The 19,303-nt window shown below is 42.2% G+C and overlaps 1 protein-coding gene across 1 annotated transcript in view; it reads right to left on the reverse strand.

Annotated features, from left to right (window-relative positions):
- DSCAM (DS cell adhesion molecule) overlaps positions 1-19,303 on the reverse strand; it is a 350,956-nt gene that overhangs the window by 250,104 nt on the left and 81,549 nt on the right. Inside the window, 1 exon segment of the mRNA XM_030915322.1 lies at positions 16,300-16,473. Within this exon segment, the coding sequence (XP_030771182.1) occupies positions 16,300-16,473 (174 nt within the window).

Genomic DNA, 19,303 nt, shown 5'->3' on the forward strand with positions numbered 1-19,303 from the left:
AAATGAATAATCATCAAAGTAAACAGACAACCTACAGAATGGAAGTAAATATTTCAAAATTATGCATCTGACAAAGTACTAATATCTGCAATCTACAAACTCAAATCAGCAAGAAAAACAAATAATCCCATTAAAAAGTGGGCAAAGGACCTGAATGGATATTTCTCAAAAGAAGATATACAAATGGCCAAAACCGTGTGAAAACCTGCTTAACATCACCAATCATTAGGGAAATGCCAATTAAAACCACAATGAGATACGACCTTATCCTAGCCAGAATGGCCATTCCTAAAAAGTTAACAAACAATAGATGTTGGCATGGATGTATTGAAAAAGGAACACTTATACACTGCTGGTGGGAATGCAAATTAGCACAATCTCTACAGAAAACAGTATGGAGGTTTCTCAAATAACTAAAAGTAGATCTACCATTTAATCCAGCAATCCCACTACTGGGTATCCATCCAAAGGAAAAGAAGTCACTATATCAAAAGACACCTGCATGTCTATGTTTATCACAGCACAATTCACAATTGCAAAGATATGGAATCAACCTAAGTGTCCATTAACTGAGGGATGGATGAAGATTATATATATATTATTGAAATTTTATATATAAAGATGTTATATATATCTTATATATATATGTTACATATATATCATCTTGAAATTTTCACACACACACACATATATAGGTACACACATCATGAAGTACTACTGAACCATAAAAATAATGAAATAATGTCTTGTGCAGCAACTTAGATGGAACTAGAGGCCATTGTTCTAAGTGAAGCAATTCAGGAATTGAAAAATCAAATAATTTATGTTCTCATTTATAAGTAGGAGCTAAGCTTTGGGCACACAAAGGCATACAGAGTGCTATAATGGACTCGGGAGACTCAGAAGTGGGGAGGGTGGGAGGGAGGTGAGGGATAGAAAATGATATATTGAGTACAATGTACACTACTCAGATGATGGGTGCATTAAAATCCTAGACTTTATCACTAAACAATTCATCTGCGTCACCAAAGCCACTTGTACCCCTAAAGCTACTGAAATAGAAAAAATTTGAAAACAAAGAAAAAACAAGTAACAGTTAAGGGGAAAGGTTACAGGTGGAGGGAAAGGCAGATCTTTCCCTATCATAACCTTAACATATTATGAAGATACAATTTATTTAAATCACATGATGCTGGTGTGGACATTAAAGAAAAATAAATGCAAATGTATACATGAGCATCTGGGATGTGAGCATGAAAGCTTCCACTAATTAAAAGCTTATATTTTTTCTTTGGCAAGGCACTCTGCTGTCCAAATATCTTATCATTTAATCCTCATAACTCCATTTTGCAGTTGAGGAACATGAAGCTTGGAAAGGTTCAAAAACTTTGCCCAAGTTTACACAACTAAGAGGCAGTGGAACTGGGATTTGAAAGCAGATTATCTGACTTCAAAGTTCAAACTGTTATCAACAGTTACACAACCCCATTAGAAGTTGCTAAACATTCTGGAATTATTTTTTGTAATAGTTTTATCTAAGTATAATTCACATAGCATAAAATCTGTGTTCTTATGCTTACTACAGCTCAGTGGTTTTTAGTATATTCACAGAGTTGTACAACTATTACCAATGTCTAACTCCAGAACATTTGGATCACCCCAAATGGAACCTTATACTCACTGGCAACGACTACCATTGCCCCTCCTCCCAGTCCCCGGCAAACACTAATCTACTTTCTGTCTCTGTGAATATTCCTATTTGAGGCATTTCATATAAATTGAATTAAATAATACACGGTCATTTGTGCCTAGCTTTTTCCACTTAGCAGAATGTTTTCAAGGTTCATCTGTGTTGTAGCATGTATCTCCACCGCATTCATTTGTATGACTGAATAATATTCCATTATAAGACATACCACATTCTGTTACCCATTCACTAGTTGATGGGCATTTGGGTCATTTCCACTTTTTAGCAATTATGAATAATGTACCTATAAACATTCATATACCTATTTCGTGTGGACAAATTTATCTTAGGTATATACCTAAGAGTAGAATTCATGGGTCATATGACAACTCTATGTTTTTAGACTTTTTGAGAAATGGTCAAATTGCTGTTCAAGGGGCTGCCCCACTTTCTATTCCCATCTGCAATGTATGAGTGTCCCAATGTCTCCACAATCTCTTCAATAATAGCTATGTTTTAAAAAATATTTTAGCCATCCTAGTGAGTGTGAAGTGATATCTCATTGTGATTTTGCTTAGTAGTTTCCTCATCACTAAGGATGTTGTGCATCTTTGACCGTTGGGATATATTCTTCAGATAAATGTCCTTCCAAATCCTTTGTCCATTTTTTAAACTGGGTTGTTTTTCCATTGTTGGGTTGTAAGAGTTCTGGATATAATTTCCCTGTCAGATATGTGATTTACAAATATTTTCTCCCAAACTCCAGATTGCCCTTTCATTTTCTTGATGCACAGAATGTTTTATAATATTTACAGAGTCCAAATCATGTATTTTCCCTTTTGTTGCATATGCCTTTGGTGTGATAGCTAGGACACCATTGCCTACCTCACAGACACAAAGATTTACTCCAATATTTTCTTCTAAAGGTTCTATAGTTTTAGCTCAAATTCAGGCATACAATTTGTTTTTGATTAATTTTTGTAAGTGGTGTGAGGAGGGACCCAACTTCATTCCCTTGTTCCAGAAAATTTATATTTCTACATTTACTCATTTAAGCCTTGTAACAGTACTCTGAGGTAATCTGAGAATTAAATATCAAAGGCACAGAGAGATGAAGTAACTCGCCCATGGTACACAGCTACTATTTGGCAGAACTAACCAAGTTTTACTTGACTGCCCATTTTCTAAAATATCTTATCCTAAAACAAAACTGGCCTTTCAAAATATAAGGACTGGATGGGCTGTTCAACAAATTATGTTAGAACAATTAATTAACCATTTAAAGATATTAGCTCCTGCTCATAATTTGGAAAAGATATTAGTTCCTACTCATAATTTCCATCACAATAAATTCCTTAAGCATGGAGAGTTAAATGACAAGTATAGAATATTCATACTCTTGGGAGAGATAATTATTTTGTAAGCATGCTATAAGAAAAACCTGTTACATTTATCTACCTAAGAAATTTTAACCTGTAGAACAAACTGTAAAGTAGAATTAAATGTTTCATCCTTGTTGTAATGGCAAAGAGTCGGGATAGACTGACCTTTCCACATACAGTTAGGCCTTAATGACAGGAATGTGTACTAAGAAATATGTCCGTTAGGCAATTTCATCCTTGTGTGAACATCATAGAGTGCACTCACACAAACATGGGATAGCTTGCTACACACCTAGGCTATATAGTACAGCCTATTGTTCCTAGACTACAAGCCTGTACAGCATGCTACCATACCAAATAGTGCAGGCAACTGTAATACTAGGGTGAGCATTTGTATATTTAAACATATCTAAGCATAGAAAAGGTACAGTAATAATATGATATAAAAGATAAAAATGGTACACGTGTGTAGGGCACTTACTATGAATGGAGCTTGTAGAACGGGAGGTTTCTCTAAGTGAGTTAGGGAGTAAGTGGTGAGTGAATGGGAAGGTCTAGGAAATTACTATCCATTACTGCACACTTTATAAACACTGGACACTTCAGCTACCCTACATTTATAGAAAACTGTCTTTATTCAATACTAAACTTAGCTTACTGCAACATTTTACCTTATAAGCTTTTAAATTGTTTTAATGTTTGACTGTTTTGTAACAACATGTAGCTTAAAACACAAACACCTTGTACAGCTGCACGACAATATTTATTTTCTTTCTTTAAATCCTTTTTCTATAAGGTTTTTGTTTTGTAGTTTTGTTTTTTTTTTTTTTTGAGACGGAGTCTTGCTCTGTCGCCCAGGCTGGAGTGCAGTGGCCGGATCTCAGCTCACTGCAAGCTCCGCCTCCCGGGTTTACGCTATTCTCCTGCCTCAGCCTCCCGAGTAGCTGGGACTACAGGTGCCCGCCACCGTGCCTGGCTAGTTTTTTGTATTTTTTAGTAGAGATGGGGTTTCACCCGGTTAGCCAGGATGGTCTTGATCTCCTGACCTCGTGATCTGCCCGTCTCGGCCTCCCAAAAAGGATTTTTTTGAGCTTTTTCGTTAGAAACTAAAACAGATGCATACATTAGGTTGGGCCTACACAGGTTCAGGGTCATCAATATTACTGTCTTCCACCTCCATGCTGGCTGCCTTCAGGGCAGTATCACACGTGGAGCTGTCATCTCCTATGATAACAATGTCTTCTCTGGACACCTCCTGAAGGACCTGCCTGAGCTGTTTTACAGTTAACTTTTTTTTAATAAGTAGAAGGAGTAGACTAAAATAATTATAAACAAATAGTAAATACATAAACCACAAATAGTCATTTATTATTATTATCAAGTATTTTATAGTGTATATAATGTGTGCTCTGCTTTTGCACACTGGCAGGGCAGTAGGTTTGTTATGAAAGCATCACCACAAACAAGAGAGTCATGCATTAAGTAACAATGTTAGGATGTTGTCCATTATAACATACATTAGATGGATGTTGTCCATTATAGCTCCATTATAATCTTAAGGGCCCTATCATAGATGTGGTCCATCATTGACCAAAATGTTGTTATGCAACACATAACTATATAACATAAAATTTGGATTGTGGGCCAGGCGTGGTGGGTTAGTTCTGTAATCCCAACACTTTGGGAGGCCGAGGCAGGCAGATCATTGAGGTCAGGAGTTTGAGACCAGCCTGGCCAACATGGTGAAACCACATCTCTACTAAAATACAAAAATTAGACGGGCATGGTGGTGGGTGCCTGAAGCCCAGCTACTTGGGAGGCTGAAGCAGGAAAATCACTTGAACCAGGAGGTGGAGGTTACAGTGAGCTGAGATGGCACCATTGCACTCCAGCCTGGGCAACAAGAGAGAAACTCCATTTCAAAAAAAAAAAAAAAAAAAATCTGGATTGGGTGGGTCTATGTATACTGTATGTGTGCACACACAAACATATGTATATGTACATACACACATATATACAAATACACACACATATACATTCCAAGCAAACAGGGTCCTTGCCACTCCACAGACATAACCAACTTCTCCCTTCAGCCTTTGCCCCTGCTATTTCATTTGCCTGGAATGCTTTCTCCAAGACGTATGCACACCTTGGTTTCTCACATCACTCTACCCCTGCCAGGCATTATGTTATGTACCCGTCTGCATGTCTTTCTCCTCAAGGGAATATGTGCTCCGTAACAGTGAACTAATACTCGGTCTTGGTCAGAGTGCACAGGATGTAGACCAATTCTTGACACTAGGGGGCGCACAATGAACCCTGCTGATGGGCAAATGGGCGGATCTGGCCAGGGGCAGCCGGAAGACAGGAGGAGATACGAAGGGAGCTAAGCAGGGACCCCACAGCCAAGGACCAAGTGGTAGTGCAGATGTCTCAGCAGATGCCAGTGTGGAAGGTCACGGCTGATTGAGGGCTCAGAACATTGTGGCCACAGGGGAAGGCCATGGAACAGAAGGACCTTAAATCAACTGAAAAACATTGAAATAGCCACAATTACTCCAAAGTTTAAAAATATATATAACATTTTAGTTGCCTGGTAGAAGAGAGCCTCAGAACAGAAGGATGAAGAGGAGGAGAGGCAGGAGGAGGAGGAGGAGGAGGAGGAGAACAGTAAAGGGGAAAAATAAGATTTTTACTGGCCCCAGTAATTTTTTTAAAAGGCTGTTTATCCTTCTCCCTCACCAGGTACTGACCTCCCTGTTGTGAGCCACCAGATGTGCCCAGGTCCAAGAGCTGCCGTCTACCTTCAACTGTCCTCCCACGGAGTTCTTCTTCTCCAGCCCAAAGCATGCACTGCAAATCCCTATAGCTTCTCAACCCAGATCAAACTCCTTATTCCCCCAGAGCCATTTATTTCAGCATGATTACTGAGGGGAGCACTGTGGTTGAATCGCACTCCATGAATTGGTGATGCAGGTGTCTCCTTACCTAATTAGTTTGGATGCCTCCAGCTGCAAATGCAAAAACCCTGACCCAGGTTGGCCTAGACAGCAAAGGCAATGAAGTCCCAGGTGATCTCATGTACTGCCAGACATCACGGGGTCAAAAATTAAATGAGACAAACCTCTCTTGCAGGGTCCCATATTAAGAATATGGAAACCTTCTCCAGAAACTGCTCAGAAGAATTGTTGTTACATTTCATTGTTCAAATCCTGGTTATCTGACCATCCTTAAATCAAAGGGAGCTGCTGCCTTTGAGGAGTCCTGGCCAGGGCTCACACTCAGTGGCTTTGATAGATCCGGACTCTCTTGCTTAGGCAGGTGATGTGGCTTGCGGTGGGCTTCTCTCCAACACAAGACTGCAAAAGAGTTCTGTTGTCACTGAGTGTACGGTGTCCGGGGCTGCTGGAACAAAGCTGCACAAACTGGGGGGCTTAAACAACAGCAATTTATTCTCACACCTTTCTGGGGGCTAAGTCCAAAATGACAGTTCCGGCAGGGCTGGAGTCCCTCTGAGGCTTCTACAGGAGACCCCTTCCTTGCCTGGCCAAGTGTCTCGTGGCCTGTGGCAGCACAACTCCAATCTCTGTCTTCGCCCAGCTATGTTTTCCATTTGTGTCTGCATCTACATTGTCCCCTTTTTATAAGGACACCGGTCACATGGGATTAGGGATCCAGCCTACTTCAGTAGAACCTCATCTTCACTAATTATATCTGCTAGGTACAAGGACACTATTTCCAAATATGGTCACATAAGGTACTGGAGGTTAGGAATTCAACATATAAATCTAGTGGGTGGACGGGAAATAATTCAACTTTTAGCACAGAGAAAGGAGGGAAATTGAAATCGGAGCAGGGAACAAATTGCATCTGCTAAATGAACCCTCCTGTTTTACAAATTCCTTTTTCACTCCAGGCTATCTTTAGCCAGTGCAATTTCAGGCAGACTTAGGAAGTGAAATGCTTCTGTTTGGGTGGAGCTCAGGATGCCCTACCAAGGGCGTGGCAGCTGCTGAGGGGTTTCCTCCGCCACACTTACTTTCCCTGGATTTCTCCCATGCTCTGCTTCAGCCTCCAGAAATTTAATCTCAAACAGTTCTGGGGGCCAGAAGTGCAAAATCAAAGTGCTGGCACAGCTGCAGTCCCTCTGAAGCTTCTGCGGGAGACCCTTCCTTGGAAAAATTCCCAGCCAAGTTGCAGATGTATCTGGCAACTGGAATTGAGAGGGAAGCAGGAGGGATCTGAGTATTGCATATGCACAGGATAAACTGTTGGGGGGCTCCTGGAGGGGCTGGTGACTGTGAATTTAGGAAAATGCATAAGCTGGGTGTTCGTAAATCTGGGACGCCTCATATTCTATTTCAGGCACTAATTTGTCACATTTGGGAAGGCCTTAAACTATAATTCAGAAATGATGATTGATATGGTTTGGATCTGTGTTCCTACCCAAATCTCCTGTTCAATTGTAATTCCAGTGTTGGAGGAGAGGTCTGTTGCGAGGTGGTTGGCTCAGCAGCCTGAGTGATGATAAGGAGCCTGGGAAACATGTAGGGTTGATTCAAGGTGGCCGAAGCTTCACCATGGGGTGAGCTTGGGGCTGGGCTGCTTCCTCCTCCAGAGCAATGCTACAGGGACTGGAGATTTCCATTTAGCTAAGTAGGGGTTAGGGTAAAGATCTGTGCATACTGGTGGCAGCAGGTGAGAGCAGAAAGCAAAAGACGTTGACTGGATTATTCAGGCCTAGATACGGATTCTTTTGACAGGAAAGGAGATGGGTTATTATATGTCGGGCTCCACATATCTGCCCTGGCAATGGCAGGGCTTGACAGTGGCCTGAGGTCAAATTACAACATGGAGATCTGTCCAGAAATAGCAGAAATAGCCAAGACCCTGTGGACAGTCAGGTCAGAGCTGAGTGAGTTGGTGCTTGCACATGTATGTGTACACACACATGCACTTGCATTCTGACGGTACAGAAATCTGATGGGCATAGTGACCCACAGACCTTCCCGGATTCAGCATGGAGGAGGAAGACCACATTACCTAGGCTGGACTGGAGCCCAGGGGCTAACTGTGGGAGCTTGGGGGTTCATTAGATTCCAAGAGTAACTGACTCTCCAGGGAAGCGCCTGCTCCTGTTTGATAAGCGGTGCTCTTTTGTCCTGCATGTGGGGATCAGAACGGACCGATGCAGAGCAGCCCACAAAAGCAGAGCTGCTTGTTCACTGTGGGCCACAGGTTCATGCTGAAATCAGTGTTCCCAGAAACACGAGGCTTCAGATCAGCCAGTGGCAGAATGTTCGGAGCCATGAGGCCCGGAATTAGCCGACCTCTGTTGCTTGATCTCCGCAAAGCGGAGACAAGATGGCACATTTCCGGGTTCTTCATTATAAACTGTTCCGGCGCGTGCCTAAAGTTTCTCCCGCGCACCTAAAGCTTTTCCGGCGCGCGCCTAAACTGTTCCCGCGTGCGCAAGCCTTTCCTGCGCGCGCGCAAACTTTTTCGCGCCCAGGAAGATATGCAGCCTAGGGCACAGGCGCAATCCCGCTGCCCGGGAAAATTACAAACCCACGGCGCATGCACAATTGTAATTTGAGAAAACCCGACCCCCCCGTCACCGCCCTGGCCCAACCTCTTCCTCTGCCAGCCTATATAAGGCATTGCACTGCCACCATTAAACGAGACTTGATCAGGCTATTTGTCTTGTCTCCATTTCTCGTGTTTTCTTGTCTCCTCCATTCCCACTCCCCCTTCCAGGGCCCGTTCGACTGTCCTGCAGGTTGGGACACCTGGCGCCCGAACAGGGACCTGGACACGGGGGAAAAAGTGAGGAACAAGGCACTAAAGTCAGGCCGAAAGTGAAAGTGGAAGAAATTCCTCCGGACGTCGCAGGAACCTGCCGCGTTGGAACCAGAGGTGAGTAACAGTGTCTGATCATGGGACAAGAATTGAGCCAACATCAGATTTATGTAGGGCAGTTAAAAGAGGCCCTAAAAGCACGAGGAGTAAAGGTTAAAAGTAATGATTTGTTTAAATTTTTTGATTTTGTAAAAGAAACCTGCCCTTGGTTTCCACAAGAGGGACCATTGACATAAAGAGGTGGCGTAGAGTGGGAGATTGTTTTCAAGATTATTATAGTACCTTTGGACCAGAAAAGGTTCCGGTGACAGCCTTTTCCTATTGGAACTTAATCAGAGATATAATAGATAAAAAGGAAAAAGAAAAAGATCCTGAGGTAATGGCGGTGGTTACTCAGACTGAGGAAATATTAAGAGGCAGCTCCCAAACCGACCTCGAAAAATCCACACCTAACAAAGAAATAGACCTTATATCGCTACAAAGCAACGAGGAAGAGGCTGGGGTCCCCTCAATGACAAATATAGAAACATCAAATAAGGAAAAGGCCAAAAAATACCCAGTTTTACCCACAACTAATGAAAACAAAAGTAAAAACAACCTTAACCCTTCAGAAGTAGACTGGGATAATTTAGAGGAAGAGGCAGCAAAATATAATTCTGACTGGCCACAAACTCTTACTTATCCCCCTCCCTATAATAAGGCTTCTGCCCCCGCAGTTATGGCAGTAATAGACCCAAAAGAGGAGCTTAGAGAAAAGACTGCACAACTTGATACAAAGGTCCCTATACCCGGAAATTCACTACCACCCCTTGGCCTTGCCCAAAGCCCAAGGGAAAGAGAAAATTGATGCCCAGACCTTTGACCTCCTCACTGCTACTCATAACCTGCTTAACAATTCCAACTCTAGTCTAGCTAATGACTGCTGGCTGTGTCTGCAATCAGGAGATCCCGTTCCTCTTGCCATACCCAGCCATGACTTAAATTATACATCTAATACCCCTTGCACCATAATTCCTCCCCTTAAAGTACAGCCTTTAGAATTTCCTAGTTCCTCTTGCATCTATTCCCCTCCCCTTAGTAACATTTACGACCTCGATGTAGGATTCAATGAGTTCAATAATTGTTCCACCATAGTAAATATTTCCCAATCGTTGTGTGCCCCAAACAGCTCAGTTTTTATATGTGGCAATAATAGGGCTTATACCTATTTACCTACTAACTGGACAGGACGCTGTGTCTTAGCCGCACTTTTACCTGACATAGACATTATCCCTGGAGATGAACCTGTGCCTATCCCAGCTATAGATCACTTTTTAGGAAGAAACAAAAGGCCAATACAATTTATCCCCTTACTTGCAGGATTAGGCATAACTACTGCCGTAGCAACTGGGGCTGCAGGCCTAGGGGTTTCTGTTACTCAATACACCAAATTGTCTCGCCAACTGATCTCAGATATGCAGGCCATTTCAAGTACTATACAAGATTTACAAGATCAGGTAGATTCTCTGGCAGAAGTAGTGCTCCAAAATAGAAGAGGCCTAGATTTACTAACTGCAGAACAGGGAGGCATCTGCTTGGCTTTACAGGAGAAGTGCTGTTTCTATGCCAACAAATCCGGGATCATCAGGGATAAAATCAGGCGTCTACAAGAAGACCTAGAAAAACGACGAAAAGAAATAACCGATAACCCGTTTTGGACTGGGTTCCATGGACTCCTTCCCTATCTTATGCCATTCCTGGGCCCCCTGCTTTGCCTATTGCTCTTACTCTCTGTAGGACCTTTGGTCTTCAATAAGCTCATGACATTCATTAAGCAACAAGTCGAGGCTATCCAAGCGAAACCTATACAGGTCCATTATCATCGCCTAGAACAAGAAGATCGTGGTGGTTCATACTCACACCCATTATGACCACCTTCCCTATGCGCTGAACTGGACAGCCAATGACGGGTAAGAGAGTCATCTCTCACTAACCTAAGACAGGAGGGCCATCATAAGCTACTGCCTACTCCCATGACAGGTACCAGTGATGAGATGCATTACTCCAACCTAAGACAGGCGTAGTTCCCGAGGGACAATCTTCTAGCCATAATTATATATAAAAAAAAGGGGGACCTGTCCGGAGCCATGAGGCCCGGAATTAGCCGACCTCTGTTGCTTGATCTCCGCAAAGCGGAGACAAGATGGCACATTTCCAGGTTCTTCATTATAAACTGTTCCCGTGCGCGTGCAAACTTTTTCGCGCCCAGGAAGATATGCAGCCTACGTCGCAGGCGCGATCCCGCGCCCGGGAAAATTACAAACCCATGGCGCATGCACAATTGTAATTTGAGAAAACCCGGCCCCCCGTCACCGCCCTGGTCCAACCTCTTCCTCTGCCAGCCTATATAAGGCATTGCACTGCCACCATTAAACGAGACTTGATCAGGCTATTTGTCTTGTCTCCATTTCTCGTGTTTTCTTGTCTCCTCCATTCTCACTCCCCCTTTCAGGGCCCGTTCGACTGTCCTGCAGGTTGGGACAGCAGAAAGTTGGGAGCAGCGAGGATGTAATTTGGGCATCTGAGACAAACCTTAGTGATGGCTATCAATGTAAGAGATTCAGTGGTTTTTGGAGCTGTGAAAGGAAATTAAATTTTGGGACCCTAAACTCCTGTAGCCGAAGAGAAAAGTCAAGCTGGGAATTGGGTCACACAAACCTGCCTCCACCTTTTGGTTCCTAAACAAGATGGCTACAAGATGAAAAGTTACATGCTTCCCTCATATTTTGCCCACAAGGAAATTCCTGGTAAGCTGTTAAAACTTTACCACGGCAATGCAACTTGATAGTTTATCTTTACAAATGCAGTAGCCCCGCCCACCAGACACAAATGCGTAACTGAATGTTCCCCTTCCCATTTTGTCTGTTATATAAAATGCACATTCCCCAGTTTTCCTCTGCCTCTTTTGTTTATGTGAAAACTGTCTGCTTCTCAATATCTCGTCCTTTCCCCTTTAAATTTGGAGCCCTCAAAATCACCTTTGGAGAAAGGAATAGACCTGTCTCCCAGGTACATCCTTAACTTTGGCAAACAAATATCCTAAAATGATTGAGACTTGTCTCGTTATTTTCCTCGATTGGCAGAGCTATTTTTTTTTTTTTTTTTTTTTTTTAACATAAAGGCATTCCCTGGGCCTTTTTTAACATAAAGGCATTCCCTGGTTGGGAGAAGGGGCACATATGTGGCATAGTTTCTGCAGCCCCTGATTGGCCTGGAGCATAGGGCAGGATGTCATCACCAGAGGCCAAATTTGATTGCAAGCAGAGCCTACTCCCTCTGCCTTTTCTGCCAAGGCTCCTAATCGTTATCTCACATGATAATTATTTTGGGTAAAACATAAACCAGAATTGTGATGACAGTGTAGACTCACAGGCAGGAACCCCGACAGAGCTGGACAGATTTGCATGCAGTAACCTTCCACCCCATTGATTGCTTTCCATGACAATTCCATACATGCTTGCCGGCTTTCTTCTTTGCCTGTGGCTTCCTTATGCTTGATTCAATAACAACAACAAAAAGATGTGTGCGTGTGTGTGTGTGTGTGTGTGTGTGTGTGTGTGTGTGTGTGTGGGGTGGGTGTTTATTGTTAAAATGCTTTATTTTTGGAGTGCTGTTTCTTTTTTTTTTTTTTTTTTTTTTGAGACGGAATCTCGCTCTGTCACCCAGGCTGGAGTGCAGTGGCGCAATCTCGGCTCACTGCAAGCTCTGCCTCCTGGGTTGCCGCCATTCTCCTGCCTCAGCCTCCCGAGTAGCTGGGACTACAGGCGCCTGCCATCTCGCCCGGCTAATTTTTTGTATTTTGTAGTAGAGACGGGATTTCACCGTGTTAGTAAGACTTCACGTGTTAGTCTTCAGTCCAGACTTCCTGCAGGAGCAGCTGTCTTAATTTCCTGACGTCATCCAATCAGACAGCAAAGTCTCCCCTACTGAATTTAGAAATATTTGCAGCCCATTTTTAAAAATGACTTATAGAAAACGGAGAGTACTTAATGTGTTTATTTAGACCAGTAAACTCTCCTTTATATCTATTTTTTTTTTTTTTTTCAGTTTGAGATCCTCAAACACTTTACTAGATTGTTCATAAACAACCAGGGTTAGGAAAAAGACATTGGTCATTAGAATTTCTAAAGACACCACTCCAGGGTTGAGCTTTGGATGAGTATTACACAAGGATGAAAATACCTCTCCATGGGCCATGGAGGTCCTCTTTCTTCCTCCTTTTTCCTAGCCTGTGGCCTTTTAAAATTTTTTCAGAATAACTTTCTGGAAATGCTTCTATGCAGGGCACCATCAATATATTTTCTCTTTCTTTCCAACCAAAGAATCACTTACTCTAGGTATGTATTGGAATACTTATTTAGAACATCTTATATCATACAATGTGTTTTCACATGTGTTATTCTGTTTAATTTTCATAACTCTATGAAGATGGCATAGTTCTTCCTATTTACTAGGCCCAGAGAGGTAAACTAAAACAAACAGCCACAGAGAGGTACATTTAACTTATTTAAATCCACCTCTCCGTGATTACCTTGTATTAGGTTAAGAATCTAAAATGTGGCCAACTCCATCATCTCTCTTTGAACTGTGTTCACTTTGAACGTTCTCCTCTCCCATCTCCTCCATGTACCGTAGAACATTCGAACAGAGAGTTACTCTTGCCTTGCATCTTTCAGTTTCTTGTATCTGCTTTCTCTGCCTCCTCTCCCTGGAACACCCTCTTTAGCCTCAACAGTCCTGCCTTTTGAAGCCCCTTGTGTCTTCAAGACTGAACTCAGATGCTGCAGCTTTTCATTCCGTAGTTTCTTAGTCAAATGAGGCTGCTGTAACAAAGTGCCACACGTTGGTGGCTTCCCAACAACAGAAATGTATTCCTCACAGTTCTAAGGCCGGAAGTCTGAGATGGGGCTGCCAGCAGGTGCAGGTTCTAGCATCCTCCTCTAGGTCGCCACCTTCCTGTGTATCCTTGCATGGTAGAAACAGAGAACAGGAGAGCTCTCTGGGGTCCCTTCAATATGGACACTAATTCCATCCCCGAGGGCTCCCCCTTTGTGACCCAATCACTTCTCAAAGGCCTCAGCTTCTAATATCATCACATTGGGGGTAACATATGGACATTGAAGGGACACAGACATTCAGTTCATTGCACATGGTCACTGATTCTACAAACAGAAGCAAATCACACCCTCTTCCGTGCACCCTGGTGTTCTGGGCTCTGTTCTACCAACTGTGTATTCTGCCAGACAGGAATTGGACATATACCCACCCAATTATCCCCAGAGAGCAAAAGCTCTCAGAGGGCAGAGGCCAGCTCATCTCCTTAGTCCTCTCTGATGCTGTACAACTACCACTGAGTACAGAGATCTGGAGAGAGGACATGTGGGGGCATCTTCTATTCTTGAAGCCTATTTTCCATGAAGCTTTCTTTAATTCCCCCAAGCCAACATTTCCTTAATTCCCCCATCCTCCTCTGAATGTCACAGACATGATCCATGTGACTCTTCAGCTTGCATTATAATCAGTGGCTTCTATCTTCTTGCTGGTTATCTCCCCTTCCAAAACACAAGGCCTGTCACTCATGAGGGTAAGGTCCATGGTTGATTATACTTGTATCCTTCATAGGGTTTTATATATATTAGGTCCTAGATATGTGTTTATGGATTAGAAAATTATACATTTAAAATCTATTAAAATAACTGCAAAATACACCCCTTTCATTGGGGAAAGATGGACCAACTCTGGTCAACATTGCTCCTCCGATTTTAGGTTTCCATATTATTTCATCAATTTGTAACTTTTAAAAATTACCATTTCAGCTCTGGATTTAAATGATACCACAATTTGCTATCAAATTCTTGCACATCATTTCCTCTAGAGCATACGATTTAAAAGTCAAAAACTAGGTATTGAGTACGTGCAAAATATATTCCAAAACAACCCCATTTCATAATTATAATCCATTTCACAATATAAAAGTTTAATAAATAAACACTCGGATGTTTTTATTGTTCTGGCGGAAATAGTGGACTAACTAAAATAAATTCAGTGAGTGAGGATGGATACTTGTCTGTTTAGCTAGCCTTTTACTATCATACACACACAAATATACACACCTCTGAATGTCACTTTTAAATCCCATCCTTCTAATAAATCATATGGTAGAGACTTTTCCAAACTATCCATAGCAGAAATAAAGTTAAACAAAAAGAGGAAATCCGAGGGCCAGGCATGGTGGCTCATGCCTGTAATCCCAGTGCTCTGGGAGGCCAAGAGGGGAGGATCACTTGAGGCAAGGAGTTTGAGACCAACCTGGGCAACAAAGTGAGACCCTCATCTTTATAAAAAATGTTAAAAACAACAACAACAACAACAACAACAACAACAACAACAACAAAACCCGTTGGACTAAGTGGCATACACTGGTAGTCTTAGCTACTAAGAAAGCTGAGGTAGGAGAATCCCTTGAGTTCAGGAGTTCAAGGCTGCAGTGAGCTTTGATGGCACCACTGCACTCCAGCCTGGGCAAAAGAGTGAACCTCTGCCTCAAAAAAAAAAAAAAAAAAAAAAAAAAAAAAGTGAGAGGGGAGTTTGAATAAAGCCTTGTAATCAAGAAGAAATCACAGTTCATTCAGTGGAAAATTACATAAATGGGCATAAGCCATTCACTGTAAACTAGATACACCATCATTTGTTAATAAGCATGACTCAGTAAAACTGGTTCACTTTATATCTTTTACTTGGTTGCCAATGACCAATGTATGAAAATAATTTCATTATAAAGCATCTTTTTGTATATATTGGGCCAGCAGCGCCAGCATTAAGCCTAGTCCTAGAAATTTCTGTTGTGTAGTTGTTTACTAGTCACTTGATTTTAAAATGGTCATTAAAAGGAAATCCATGGACAAGCCAGCTTGCAAATAACAAAATGCATGACAAAAGGCTTTGTAAAGAGCACATCTGAGACCATGTATTGGGTTTTTCCACAGAAAAATCAACAGGGTAGCAATGTGGGTGTTAAAGGCAAAGACCTACTCATCTGCTGGGTTGCCCAGAGCCCATACCAATGGCTGTGAGAACCAAAGGGAGAGAAGAATGTGGCTCATGCTCCACACACAAGGGGCCCTGGGCACGCTGTCAACAACTGGCTGGACGTTTACCATCTTCTTCATTCATGTTTCCAGAACAACAAAACTTGAAACCCAGATGTATCACACCAATGGGTCTCCTTTTGTGTTGATTTTAAACAGGTATGTATGGAGACAATTGAAAATGGCAGCCCCCAGAGACCTATGCATTTAAACCAGGTAAAACGAAGCATTTCTTCTCTCTTACTTTTAACCGTGAGGTACATGGACTTGCTGACGTCTGCGCCCACATCGTTGCTGACCTTGCAGAGGTAGTAGCCACTGTCTTCCTCCACGACATGCTTGATCAGCAACGACCCATTGCTGAGAACTTGGATTCGGCCATTTAGGGCAATTGGCTGGAACTGGGGAACCCCAGCACCTGAGACAGAAAAAGAAAGAGAAGCAATGATGCAAACGTGAGTACGTATGGGAAGACAATGAGTTCAAGTATGCCCAGACTCATAAAGAGAAGCACCAGACACTTCACACAGATCCCATAAGGCAGTCACGGGATACAGCAGGTTTTTCTTTCCTTCCTCCAGTATTAAAATTCTTGTTTAGAGAGAAAAGCATTTATTTGAAATGACAGTATTTCAGACTCTGAGATAAAAAACTAACAGAACTTACAGATAGTTTCTACATAAAAAGCCAAATTTGATGAGTGTTAAGTAGCTGATAAATTATTCAAAGAAATCACAGTAGAACCACCACAGAAGCAGACAACTCTCACGGTGCTAAATAAATTCCTTGTGTTCCCAGGGACTTAATACGAATGTAAACAAGGAGTGCTCCAGGGACATGGCATTTGAAGTCTTTGCTCACTGCACATGTCTGAGGCTACAAAGAGAATAGGAATATTGCGGGTTTTTCTTTAAGGGTGGTTATATTCTGGTCTAGAAACACAATACACTGTTCATATCATTTAATGTTATTTAAATAAATACATCAGATTAGTGCAGTAAGACAGCACAGAATTAAAACGCCACTCTCCTCAGAGGGTTTCCATGCAAGGAGGAAATGGCAGGGATATGATATGCTGTTATAATGACTGTGATATGATTCATATGAAGGATTCATATACAACTATGTAAAAAAAAAGGATTTTAGCAATAATGAAACAGACTATGAAGGTCCTAGAAGAGTTCTGGGAAGATGGTAATTTGGATGAACCTGCCATGCTGCCTACTTCTGGACTGGAGGAGTTGGGTGGGATGGAAGAATGGGACTCAGGCCCTGAAAGATTCTCCCAGGGCATTTTTCTTCTCTGGCCTGAGTGTCTGGGGACTTGAGGGGAAAGCTCTGGGGTGAGGATCTTCCTGGAGGAAGCTCAACATTTGGGCCAAGGATGTGTTCTAGAGAGAAGCTGCTAACTCCTTGGCCCAAGAACCTACACAGGAGCTGAACAGTTCAGCCATCTCCACAGGCCTTAAATAGGAAACTTCAGAATTTGCATCTGAGGACAGGAGAAGGGAAGATACTTTCTCCTGCTGTCTCCACACCCTAATGACAGCTTGTATATTGGTCTCACTTGAGCTCACAATGGCAGAGACTGTGGCCGTGCTTTCCTTTCCCATGTTTCTGGTTTAGATTTCTCAGCAACTGGTCTCTAGCCCCACTGAAGAGACGAGAGAAACTGATAATGTTCCTAAGGGGACCTTTCACACTGAATAAGGAGATCAAGTAGAATCCCTGCAACAGGTGGTTCCCATCAAAATGGAACTGCTAGAGGGGACATACGACAACCTGAAATTTGTTTTTTGTTTTTGTTTTTTTTTTTTTTTTTGAGATGGAGTCTTGCTCTCTCACCCAGGTTGGAGTGCAGTGGCACAATCTTAGCTCACTGTAACCTCCACCTCCTGGGTTCAAGGGACTCTCCTGCTAATCCCAGCTACTTGAGAGGCTGGGGCAGAGAACTGCTTGAGCTTGAACCTGGGAGGCAGAGGATGCAGTGAGCCAAGATCATGCCACTGCACTCCAGCCTGGGCGACAGAGCGAGACTCCGTCTCAAAAAAAAAAAAAAAAAAGAAAGAAAGAAAAATGAAATTACATGAATGTAGATTGATAAGAATATCAATTTTACTGACAGATAACATTATTTTCTACATAATCAAAAAGTGTAAACAAAAAAGTTGCTATAACTATGAGTTTAGCAGAGTCATGGAACACAACATCGATATACAAAAATTAATGTCAATTTCACTTACGTATAATAGTAACAACCAATTGGGAATAAAAATTAAAAAGAAAATATATTGGTAAAAAACATGAAATATTTAGAATAAATTTAACAAAACATGTGCAAGACCAGCCCACTGAAAATTGTAAAAGTCGTTGAGAACTAAATAAGACCTAAATAATTAGAGAGTTATACCATGTTCATGAATAAAACTGCTTAACATTTTCAGAAAGAGGTTGGTAATCTTTTTCTGTGAAGGCCAGCGAGTAAATATTTTAAACTCAGCAGGTCATACAGTTCTGGGAAGATGGTGATTTGGATGAACCTGCCATGCTGCCTACTTCTGGACTGGAGGAGTTGGGTGGGATGGAAGAATGGGACTCAGGCCCTGAAAGATTCTCTCAGGGCATGAAGGAGGAGAAGTACTCATCTCTGCCACTGAATCATGTAAGTAGCCATAGAAAATACAGAAACAAAATAGCATGATTGTGCTTCATAACAACTTATTGGCAGGCCATGATAGCTCACACCTGTAATCCCAGCACTCTGGGAGACCAGAGTCGGGGCATGGCTTGAGATCAGGAGTTTGAGACCAGCCAGGGTCATGGGGTGAGACCTCATTTCTATAAAAAATTTTAAAAATTAGCTGGACATGTTAGGTCATGCCTGTAGTCTCAGCTACTCCCAATGCACTGAGAGGCTGAGGTGAGTTTGAGGTTACAGTGAGCTCCACTGTACTCTAGCCTGGGTGACAGTGAAACTTTGTCTCTAAAACAAGTGGAGGAGGAGGAAAGGGAGGAGAAGGAGGAAGGGGAGGAGGAAGAGAAGGAGGAGTCTTCAAAAATACTGAATCTGAGAAGAATTGATTTTTGTCCTAGCATATAGTGATAAATGTTGGTGATCATTATGAGGAAATAAGATAGTCTAAAACACTTATTTACAAAAGCAAAAACAGGTTGTGGACCGAATTTGAATTGTGGCCCACAGTTTTCTGATATCTGATTTAAAGGTAATTGAGAGAAATGTAAATATA

Source organism: Rhinopithecus roxellana, chromosome 13 (genome assembly GCF_007565055.1).
Source record: "Rhinopithecus roxellana isolate Shanxi Qingling chromosome 13, ASM756505v1, whole genome shotgun sequence".
Classification (NCBI taxonomy): domain Eukaryota; kingdom Metazoa; phylum Chordata; class Mammalia; order Primates; family Cercopithecidae; genus Rhinopithecus; species Rhinopithecus roxellana.